General features: G+C 40.4%; 1 protein-coding gene across 1 annotated transcript in view; it reads right to left on the reverse strand.

Moving 5' to 3' along the window:
- Window positions 1-12,486, reverse strand: part of CLASP1 (cytoplasmic linker associated protein 1) — a 266,333-nt gene that overhangs the window by 19,749 nt on the left and 234,098 nt on the right. The window contains exons 38-40 of the mRNA XM_054575023.1: window positions 10,216-10,462; window positions 7,632-7,822; window positions 5,777-5,905 (exon numbers count right to left, since the gene is read on the reverse strand). Of these exons, the coding sequence (XP_054430998.1) occupies window positions 5,777-5,905; window positions 7,632-7,822; window positions 10,216-10,462 (567 nt within the window). The remainder of the gene's footprint in view (window positions 1-5,776; window positions 5,906-7,631; window positions 7,823-10,215; window positions 10,463-12,486) is intronic.

Below are 12,486 nucleotides of genomic sequence, written 5' to 3' on the forward strand. Positions count from 1 at the left end.
CTTTAATATCAGGACAGGTCTTGCAGGACATAATGCATCCTTGCTCCCCCAAGTCACCAGTGGGTACAAACATTTCAGAGATCCAAAGAGGTGCTGTAATTTGTTCACAATCACACAGCCAGTGAACTGACAAAAGCAGGGTGTGAACCCAGGTCTTCTAACTCCAAACTCAAAGATTCTGACATTAAAATAACAGCCCTCTTGACTACCTTCTGCATATGAGCTGTTTCAATCAGATACGCTTTCTGAAGCTACAGGAGCTAAAGGGCAAGAGTCACATCTGGTCCCAAAGAGGGTCAGATCACCAGAGAAGAGGAACTATTTCGCCTTGCCCTAAAAAACAACAGGAGCAGCAGCTGTGTCCATCCAGAACTGGACACCGTGCTTGGCACCTTGCAACAATCCTGTGAAGTGGGAAATGGTATCTCCACTTGATACACAGAACATGGTGGCAAGTCTTGATTCCACGAATTCAATCCAGGCACATCTTCTAAGTCCACGCTCCCTCCCTTACCTCACTATTACAGTTCTCTCCCTAACTCCTTCTTCTCAGTCAATCTCAAGTTCTAACACCTCAAGCACTCTCCCTTGACGATTCCAGCCCACTCCAAACTCCTAGTGCATTTCACTCGGAATCACATATTAATTCCTTTACTTTAAACTCAACTAAAACCATAGGTCCTTGAAGACTAGAGCATTTCTCTCCACCCCATCCCTCTGCCTCTAATATAAAAAATTCAGCAGAGCTTGTACTAAGTGTCAAACTATTGGCTCAGCAACTCTGAACCTTTATAGGACTATACAGGTTTCTGGTTTTGTCTTTTTGTTAAAGAGTAGTAACTTACAAAGGGAATGGGCTTCTGGCCACACTGCAAGATTGGGCCCATAGAAAATTAGAGATTTATAATCTATGAAGGTTTAGGTCTATAGCAACATCTATTATCCTGAGGCTAGATGAGACCCAGATAATCATGTAGTCCACTCCTTGGGCTAACAGATAAGAAAAACCAAGGTCCAGAGACATAATTTCTCCAGGTTCACACAAAGCATTGTTCTCCAGAACCAACTGACACTGTGGTTGCTGTCCTGAGATGCTCCTAGGAGCCATTCCAGAGTACAGGGGTCTGGTATAGACATGGCCAGAGAGTGATTTTAATTGGTATTTGAAGCAGAATATCAGCTCACTAAAATGCCTTCTGACATACTTCTACTTTTCTCTGGCCATATTTGCCAAAAGCACTGTGTAAGACATACCACGCTAGCCAGAGGAAGCGGAAGTCAGAAAACTAGGCCCTGAAAGGTTCTCTTTTACTTTAAAAATAATTTTGGTCTGGCTTTGCTTTTTTAATTCTTCAGTCATAAAGCATAAAATTAACTAGAAATTATTTATAAACAAAACCCCTAGAAATTCAACAGTGGTTGTTTTATACTTATTTAAGACTCAAACTGCTCCAGACAAGCCACACCATCTGAGACTGGACTCTGGTGTTTTACACGCTAAGACTTCAGTATAGTGACATAAAATGATAACATTTCTACTTTTAATAGGCAAGTGTAATCAGAACATTTACTAATGTGGTCAAATTCAGAAAATTAAGGACAAAAAAGTCTCAATTATAGATTATCTTTAAGAAATAGAGTTGGTAATTCTTTTTAGTTTATATGCAAGACACAATGACTGGGAACAATGACTACTCTTACACTAAATGTGTATAAAATAATCAATAATTAGCATATCAACTATTTACCAAGAAATTAGTCTTCTGAAACAGTTAAGGATGTCTGAAAATGGTTTATGTAGCAATATTTGTACAGCACATGTTTAAAAGCGTATTTCCATATCACTTTAATTTTCATAATAGTCATGCTTATATAGAGTTATATAGAACTGATGAAAACAAACACTGTAGATGGAGAGGAGCAGAAGCTGGACTGAAAACAAGGTTTTCTATCTCAAGATTTTTTTCTCACAATGACTCCAGAATCTCATTCATAGTATGAGTTCTTTTATTAGATCTTCTCTTAATCAATGAAAGTGAGATTCTGTACCAGTTCTAACAAAAAGATTACAAATTCTGAGAAGAGTTAAGATTAATGGAGTTTTCTTGAAAAACACAAAATGGGCTTAAGATTTTAAAAGGTCACTATCGAAGCTTTAGCCCTTTTTAAGATGTTTGCTAAAAGCTAACACTACTGTAAACCATAGTAACTTCATTAAGGAGGCACTGAAATGCTATAGCATATTTTATTTACTAAAATGATAAAAACAAGGAGCTGGAGAATGAAAGACATTTACTTATTCAAATCAGAAATATGAACACATGTCACAGCTCAAATAACTATGTATGCTGTCAGATGGGTACTAGACTTATGGGGGTGATCACAGCCTAAGTTATAAAATGTCTAATCACTGAGTTGTACACCTGAAACTGATATGATATGTCAACTCTAAGGGAAAAATTTAAAACTTTAAATAAGTTAAAAAAAAAAAACCACACCAACTTTTAAAATATAATCTCTAAATTGGTATCCAAATCCTCTATCTTGCCTACTGTACAATATGTATACTAGTTTAGGAAGGATGATGCCTGAGATAGATTTAGTGCCTGGTACATTTTCAGTATTTAGAAAGAAATGTTTTACATGCACAGTTCCTTTTAAAAGACCCTGATAAAACATACTGTGGCTTATAATATGATAAAAAAAGCCATCTTATCATCATCTTCCATAAGGACTAGTATGATACATTTCAATTCACAGAAATTGCATTTCAAAAAGTTGTCCTTCATTGTTACAGTCTCACATCCAGAACGACAGTGTGCACCCGGTGTGTCAGCCTCCCAGGCCTCATGCTCTTCATCTCTTGCTGAAGCCTGGTTTGTCTACAAATACAAAACCAACTAGCTTCTTATGAGAGGGAAGTCCTGGGATGAATACACTTCGGAAGTACTCCTTAGACAGGAAAACAGACTCTGCCTCCATATGACTAATACAATAACTGGGTCTAGAAACATTCTGGATCCTTTTCAACAAATGTTCAAATAATGTTTGAGGAAATGTTTGAATGTAATGAAGAGAAAGTATAATGAATAGAAAAATATTGTGTGCACTATTATATGCCAACATGATCGGCCACAACACAGACTATTTTGCCCTAAAAAATAAAAACAAGGAACAGAGACAGATTGGGTAAAATTAGAGAAAGACTAAAAGAATTTTAAAGGAAAAGAAAAACAAAAACAAAATCTCTACCTAAAATCTACATATACACGTGCCCAAGTTAGGAGCTTCTGGCAAAATGACAGAGTCAGGTTTCATAAGGGAAACATCAAGGGCAACCTAGTCAAGGTGAGTCTCAAAGTATGCAGAGCAGGGCAGCCTGCCAACACAGGCGGTACCTTTCAGAACATAGTGTTTCCTCCACTTCCTTTATCAGGTCATCAGAAACAGCAGAGTGGAGACCCTTGGGTTACAGGAATGACACAGCAACTGAGTGTTCCTAAATTGACTTTAAGCAGCAGATAGTTTCTGCTTTTGTCCCTTAGGCGATTTAAAGGCCTTCACCACTAAGAACATTCTCTCCTAAATTTCTCATTTTGCACGGAAAAAAAATATAAGATCCCCCAAGAAAACAGTAAACAACAAATGGGGTATTTAACTGTTAACCTGTACTTCTTAGGGTCCGCTGTCAAAGTTTCAAAGTTTATGATCAGGATGCCCACTTTAAAGACAGACATCTTTCAAGTGGAAAGCTATGAGACCACACACTGTAGATGGCTTAGTTTCACCTTAATGGCACATTCTAGGTATGTCTTCCTCAGTGAAAACAATTGACATCATATATGTAAAAGAACGCCAATTTTATTTATTTATTTATTTATTTATTTATTTATTTATTTATTTATTTATTTAGTTCATGTAATTCTCATTAAAAAGAAGCTATTGTGGTTTAAAAAGGGAGAGAGAGAGAAAAAAAAAAAAAGCTCAAGTCAGTTGCCTTGTAAAAGAGACACAAGACCTGGTTTGTATCTTGGTTCTGTCAGTTGTCACCATGCATCACCTCCAATTATGGTACCTCCTGGAACCTTCTTTCCTCACCTGGGAATCACTTTGTTGAGTATATTAGTTCATCTGGTCCTCACATTTCTAAAATAAGTTATTATAAGTGAAGAGTATTTTGTTCAAACATGAGTGATTATCACCATCACACAAACAAGCCAGATTTTGAAAGCACAAGTTATTGGTTTGAAAACACATCTATCACTTACACACCTGTGTTATGCTAGAACTATTACGTGGGGAGATGCCTGAACAGAGCATGAGGACCACTGCCCACCCTTGCTGAACCTGCATTCACGGTGGGGAGTTGAGGAGGCCAAGTAGGTCATTGTGCAGTAGTCACATAACTGCTGAACAGAGGAAAACCATGATTTAGGCTCTAATTCTTTTTGTAGATATAAGAATTGCTCCAATCACACAACTCCCTCAATCCAGGAGTATGCTCTGAAATAATCACAGGTGAGCCAAGAGATGGACCTGACCAAATGGTTATGTCTTTTACTTCAGAGTCAAAGATCATTTGTAGTATTACCTAAGGTTCTAACCACTACATGATTTCACTCATATGTGGGACCTAATGACCAAAGTGATGTAACAAGCAAAATAGAGACGGACTCATAGGTAGAGATACCTATGACAACTGCCAGACTGACAGCTCTGGTGGTGGGGGATAGGGGGTACAGGGATCAAGCAAAAAGGACTCAGGGATATGGACAACAGTGTGGTGATTATAGGGGGAAGGGGGGACATAAAGGGCATAAATGGTTAATGAAGAAAATACAATTAAAACAACAAATAAATATACGGTTCTGTTTTCCATATTGGCTTTTATTGGAAGGGTGTTATTACAAATCATTTTTACTTAGGACGGCTGCACCCACCTCCCCACTTTCTGCAGGCCTCTAGATACTCAAAGGATTGGTGAGCTACAGGGTCTAGAACAATTCAATAAGCAACTGGACAAGATTTATTGAGTATCCCATGTCTGCAATATGTGTCCTGGACACAGAAACATATCCTTCCTGTTCTTCAACAGGCATCGCAGGTGCCAGGAGCCACAGGCAGTTTGCTGTCATTGTAAATGTTCAGGAGCCAGTGGGGAGGGCATGCCATAGCCAAAGAGGAGCACACTTGAAGGGGAAGAAGGGAAGGGAGCCCAACACAGTGTAGTACCTATTGTCATCAAGCAGTGTCACTGGTTGTCTCATTTAATTCTCACAAGAAACTTGGTAACAATATCCATCTTTATTTTATACATAAAGAAAACTGTGCCTTGGAAAGTGAAATAAGTTCTCCAAGGTCCTGGAGCAAGGAAGCATCAGCCCTAGGTAGGACTTGTCTGGGACTTGTTCTAGGATGTCTTTATCTTCAAAGCCACACCACATTGCCAGATGCTAAATACCAAGAGGAAATTAAATACCCTTCCTCTTGACCAAAGCAATGGGAACCACTGACATGGGAAATCCCTCAGGAACAGGCCAAGCCCACTGTACACATGGAAAGGGATTTGGACACCTACTAAGTGGCACACTGGCCCTTGAACTGCGCTACCGCTGAGCCACCATGGCAGCAATGGGATTTTCACCCTGTATTATGGCACAGGCTCAGTTAGAAGGAAGAGACTCCTTTTTTGAAGGGATTGACACTCCTCTTTCCCCACACAACTAACTGTGCTGAAGACTTGCTTCAGCCTTCCTGGGCCTCAGGCCCGGCTCACCTCCTTGTGGGAGTCTTTGTGGGCTTCCAGAGTCTTCATAATCGTCAGCTCGGCATAGTTTTTAAATCTTGCTGGCTGGTTTCTCAGAATTTCCCGTAAAACTCTCAATGCCAGTGCTCGAATGGAATGCTAGAGTACAAGAGGAAAGGAAGACATCAGCACACAGTATACAGTACTTCACTAAATGTACAGTCTCCTGGGTCCAGGAAGAACTAAGTACCCAGTTCTGGTGTTCGCTGGCATCCTGCAGACACCTCAACACAGACTACACTGCACACTTGACAGAGGCTCTCCAGACGGCCAGCTCTCTGAGGGCAGGCCCTATGCCTGTGGTGACATTGCCAGGACCCAGCACCTAAGAGGGACCTGATGAAGGTTTCTTAAATGAGCCAAATGAGAACCAAATGAGGACAATTTATCTCTGGGGGTTTACTGATTTCCTGAGGCTTAGATATGCAAATTACCCTTTGTAAAATGTACAAAAGCACAGTTAAAAAGCACCTGAACATTGCAACAACATGACCTGTAAGACTGTAAACTCTCTAAGGACAGCTGGAGCCCTGTCATTATTCCCTGCCTTCTGTGTGATGAATCATGGGGTAGGGGGAGGCCTCAAGCTGCTTGAGGTCCTCGAGGCCCAAGTCATGCAACTGGAGGAAAGCCATTCCAAACAGACTCCTAATCTCAATGAAAGAGAATGGAGTTTACACCAAACACAGCCAAAAGTACATCCTGATTCTCTGTCACTCATCCGTACAATTCACACACTAACACACCATCTACTACTGCCCTCTACGTGACATCACTTTCTCTCCAGGCAACAAAACCCAACCAAGGACAAGTGCTTCAGAAGCCAATACTTTGTTTTAAGAAAAGTTAATACAGCTCTTTTGTCACCGTTCTTCTAGCTTTACTCAGCTCTATACCAAAACCACTAATCCTAAGCGTCAGAAGTGATCTGAGTCACCATGACATTCAACCACTCTCCTGTCACCTGTTTTCCATTCAAGTCACCACCACCGTGACCCCAGGCATACCACGGGCTGTGTCAGATTTCTGCCCCGTCCTGCCAGCACAGCTCTTCATGTTTACATTATTTTTGTTTCTGCTGGCCGACACAAAGCCCAGTGCACAGCGGTGGAGTTCACTTCAGCAATCCCCACATTCACTGCTGTTCTGTGTAAGGTACCAGCTGCACTGGGGCAAGAGGCAGGCCTCTGACTAGATTCCTTCCCTCCTTTAAGAGTTACATAGCAAATGCCTAGTTTGCCACATTCAAACATCACAGTGTGAAGAGGGCCTTTTATTTTAAAAATGACAATAGAAAATAACAGGCAATATTTACAATCCATGGTTTCTAAACCTGTTGCTTGACCATTCATGGTTACTGGAACTGCTTACACACATAGGGGTGAACCAAGACAAAATGTGATTGAATTCAACATTTTGTAGTGTCTTTATAAAAGAAACTCTTCTGTTTCTCATGTAAATATGAAACAAATAAAACCCATAAGGAAAAAAGTTCACTGAAAAAAATGACATTTTATGCTAACAAAGTTTTAAGAAATTTTGTATCAAAGTGACCTGATTCAGGAACAAGTTTCCCTCAACTGCTACAAAGCCAATTACAAAAAAAAAAAAAAAAAAAGAAAAGAAAAGAAAAAACCCTTGCACATAAACTAGACTGTCTCTAATGAAAACATTCCTTTACTAACCGGTGCTCGGAAAATATTTCACATGTGTTTTGATGTAAACAGTAAGCACGATACAGAGAGTAGACCTGAAGCCAAACCCCACAAGAACAGGACTGAACTCACCCATGGAAAGGGGAAAGGCAAGAGCAAAAAGAACTCACATCTTTGTCCCCAAGTGTCTCCAACAGTAAGAGCAGAATGGTCTTGAAGTGCTCCTCCCAGACACCCAAGCTGTCTTCCCGAGTGATCTTGAGCAGCTCCAGCAGGGCGCCTTTCCGTTCCTCCACTCGCTCGTTGTGGTTAGACAGCTCTTTCAGAAGGTCGGCCACCAGGTCAGAATGGTCAATGGGCACTGTGAAACACGCAGGACAGAAGTCACTGCACAAGGAAACACCCTGCTCCAGGTGCCTCCTCAGTGACGCTCCATAGTCCTCCCACCTCTCTCCAGTCTCTCCCCATCCCATCCTTCATCCTGATCTGTGGGCCAGGCCTCATCTTCGGCATGTCATCTCACCAAACTAATTGTGAAAATAGAGGTGGAAGAATAGGTATCAAGCACCAATATTCAATGTCACTACCCTACCTCACTATCTTTTCCCCTTCCATTTCAAACAAAGTGTAGAAACTGCTATTTCACTCACTGATTCCAAACAAAGAAGAAACCCTCCAAAAGCCCTTCCTTGACTGTCTTCTTTATCCAAATTCTATTTCCACTGCAACAGTCCTAAGTCAGGCCTATCACTAGAACAGTCTCTGACTAGTATCAAAATACTGGAGTACACAGATTCTCTTCAAGGCACTGTTATAATTACATCTGACTAAGATTCATCTCCTTTCTGGAAATCTAGAGTTTAGGAACTAGTGCAGTAAACAAATACAATCAAGTTGTCGAGACCTCTTAGCATAATTACTTGTGAGGACTTGAACCACGGTTTGCATGGCAGAAGAGGATATCCTTTCTCTCTGCATGTTCTTTTAAGAGACCTCAACTCTGAATTCACTTCAAATACGAAGGATGAAGAAACAAACCACATAAATCACCAAGAACTACTTAAGTTTGTATTTGCATATTTCTTCAGATTCTAAAATTGAGAAACAAATGCATGAGAAAGTTTGAAATGTTAAAGAACTCTATCATTTCCCCCCCGCTGTCCTACATTTTTTTAAGCCTTTTACTACATAGCTGCTGAATAAATAGCAACCAACACCCTAATCTCTATTCCATCTTCAACAAAACCAACAAATGGATAAGTTAAATGATGCACCAATTCTATGAGCAATGAAAGGAAGTAAGTCCAATACTCTTAGAAAATGCAAGTCATAATATATTCTATACTACTGCCTGCTGTCCACGAAACAGACTCTGGGTATATACTGAGCAGCTACCCACCAGCAACTAGCAATTAATAGCCAGAAGATTATGTTTTCAAACGCCTGACACAAGTACTCCTTTTCCACAGCTTGAGGACTTCTCTTCCATCTTAGCATTCCACCACTGCCGAGTCATCAACAAGAGTGCAGTTATCTGCCTTGCATGCCCAACTGAACCCGGCATGTTTCCAGCGTGGCCCTCCCCTCTTCCTAGTGTGACCACGCTGACTCTGTTTCCCCTGACAGGCCTTGAGGCCAGGGACCATCTCATTTACTTCCCTGTCCCTGGCAAGCTATATACCTCATGACACACAGTAGGCACTCAGTTAATGTTAATTTAATTGTTTAGAATTCTGATTTTTCACTCAAAATTAAAAAAAAACAGGGAAGTTAACTAAACAGTTATTTAAAAAAGTGACTACTAATTTGGGTTGGCTTTAGTTCAAGCAGTTACTTTGTCATGGAAGACAGCTTAAATGACTATTAAGTTGAAATAAACCAAAAAGTGTGAAAATGACAAGAGGTAAAACAAACAAATAATTAAGTGCCAAATAAAAATACTATCATACTAAAATACACTTACTCACTTGTTACTCAATAATGGACACTGGTCTTAACAGAGTCAGAAAAATGCCAGACTAGTTCTACTCCAATACTGAGTACGTTATATTTGGGGCAGGTAACTTAACCTTCCTGAACCTCGATTTCTTAATCTGTAAAATGGAAACAACTGCCGCTATCTCAGTTAGGTAACATGTGTAAAACACGAGCGCAGCAGCTAGCCCATGGTTAATGCAAATGCTCAGTGTATGTCTGATCCCCTATCTTCCAACTCAGGGATGGAAGTCAACATAAAGCCATTCCAGGAAAACCTGGTGAATATGCTGGTGTGAAAGCAGAGGGAAGACTTTGAGTGGTGCTTCAGAATCTTAGCTCAGGACTGGTGCATCAGAGGCTGTTACAAATGCTGAGCCCAGTGCTGGGACTGCTTAAGCCTTGGCTTCCCACCTTGTTAACTCCTACTCCCCTGTCCTTCTGATTTCCGCTCAAGCCCTGGTTCCCAGTGAAGCCTTCCCTGATGGGTACAGGTGGCCCTCCTACATTACAGTTGTCACAGCTGCAACCTGGGGTCATCTGTGTGACTGCTTATTTCCTGACTGCCCCCGAAACTAGGCTATAAGCTTCTAGAGGGCAGGGGCTGTGCATAATTTTGTTCATTGTGCCTTCCATGCCTAAGCACTGCTAGAAGCTCAACATGTAGCTGTTGAACAAAGGACTAACCAGAACAGACCCAATGTTTCCATTTACATTTGACCAGTATGCCCAGAGTTGGTCTGACAAGAATGGGTGGGGGACAATTAAAGAAAGACAAACCATCTCGAAGCTGCTCCATATCATCATCAAACACGGCTTCCTTCAGGGCTGTCTTATCATAGGTGTTGATGGTGTCTGAGTAGGGATACAAATTGTAGTCTCGCGCACGTGGCCCTGGGAAGGCACGCGGCGGCTGGGTGTTGAGGAGGGAGGTCTTGTTATCCAGAGCAGTTCTGCCTCCTTCCACTGTATCACTGCCTCCCCGGCCCTCAGTGGCAGGGGAGGCAATTCCACCATCCCGGGATACCTGAAGCACAAAACGCTGTCAGTTCCTTTTTAGGACTTCTAACAAATTTGTCTTTAAATTTTCAGAAGTATTAGGAGAGCCAGAGATTTCTCACATGAAATCAGGACACTAACAAAAGAACAGTCCTTAGAATTTCAATTTGTAAATACCTAATTTATAAATTACCTTGAAGGGAACTAAACATGCTTACATTTTCATCTATTCTTTCGTTAATTTACAAGTAAAATCTATTTTACTTAGTATTTTGGATTACATTTACTCAAACATTTTTTGAGAGACTAGCAACATGAAATTCTGGAAAGTCCCTTGAGAACCAAGGCTGTACCCAACACACCCCTAGTACTTCAGAAATATCATGTAACAGCACTGTTAGCCGAGCACTTTCTTTTCTTTTAATTGTTGTTCAGTGACAGTCGTCCTGCCTTTTTCCTCATTGCTCTCGCCTGCCCCATGCCTCCCCACAATCCTACAGTCAATTCCCCCTGCCCGTTGAGTCCTCTACTCGTGTTCCTTGGTTTGCCCCTTCCCCCTCTTAGCCTATCACTTTCTTTACAAACAATAAAGGTTTCCTCACTGGGGTCCTGACACACCAGTACTCCCCTAGTAACAATCACAAGATCTAAAGCAGTTCAAATGTTCAAGAATTCCTTGTATATATTCCACCATGTGGTGAGCCAAACAATGGCTAATAATCTCAATGGAGGACTCAGTATCCCAATGGAATATCATTCTTCCTTTGGATGTTTCTGACTCTCTCAGAGTTGGTCTTTATGTTGGGTTAAAAGAGCAGGACTTCACTATTTTCTGAAAAAAAAATTTTCTAGTATATTCTGAATCTTTTCTTCAATAAATTAACCCCTGGTCCTCTGTCCCTTTTGTCATGCTTCTGACAGTCTTCACTCTCAGGGGTCCTTTCTTCTGAGCCACAATGGCCTGTCTGCCACCCTTTGCAGGGTGGCACTGTAGCAAGGTCAAATATGGACTAAATGCTGGGAACAGAGCAAAACTGTGAGTCTCTTCATCCCGGGCATTAGTGAAAACCTAGTAAACATGTTTTCAGGCAGCCAGACTGCCCTGGTGCTTATGTATGCTTTTTATAAATTGTGGCATTATATATTTATATATATAGATATATAGAGAGTGTATATATATAGAGAGTAATATATATAGATAGATAGATATAGATTTTTATATATAGTATATATCACATTTTTCAATCTATTTGCTGATGAATACTGGGTTGCTCTACCTTTTGGTTATTATGAATAATGCTCTTATGAACACTTGTAGAGGAATGTGTTCAAGTCCCGTCTTTCAATTTTTTTGGATATGTACCTAGTGAAATTGCTGGAACGCATTAGGTTACCCGACCCCCTAAAGACTGTATACTAATTATTAAAAGGCAAATGTATATAAATGTAATAACGCATAGATATGAACAAAATGACTTAACAGAGGTTTTCTCTCAGGGAAGATAACTCATGAATGATTTTAATATTCTCTTTGTAATGTTCTTCTAAAAATAAAATGTATTATTACAATGGAAAAATCATTTATAAGAGTTTTAAAGATTAAAGATATTTAAAAAAATAAAGCTAAACTCCTAATTTTAGTAACTTTTAACAAAAAAAGCTACTTTTAAAACGTTATTACCCTCATCCTTGTCTATACGCATATTCTATAGCATGGCAATCAAAGTACCCACACTATCATATATTTCGCTTTCCTTGCAGCATAAGCATGCCCCAAATAAGTAAAGTTTTTGTAACCATAATGTTTAATCACACCACTATTTCTACTTGTGTTTTTCTCATGGGATTTTAAATTATTTAATTCTAGAGAGAGAGGAAGGGAGGGAGAAAGAGAGGGAGAGAGAAACGTCAATGTGAGAGAGATTCATCCACTGGTTGCCTCTTGCACACCCCTCAACTGGGTGACCTGGCTGACAACCCAGGCATGTGTCCTGACTGGGAATCAAACCAGCAACCTTTCAGTTCACAGGCTGGTGCTCAATCCACTGAGCC

Source organism: Pteronotus mesoamericanus, unplaced genomic scaffold (genome assembly GCF_021234165.1).
Source record: "Pteronotus mesoamericanus isolate MK-2021 breed Mesoamerican mustached bat unplaced genomic scaffold, CSHL_Meso_final contig_27, whole genome shotgun sequence".
Lineage (NCBI taxonomy): Eukaryota > Metazoa > Chordata > Mammalia > Chiroptera > Mormoopidae > Pteronotus > Pteronotus mesoamericanus.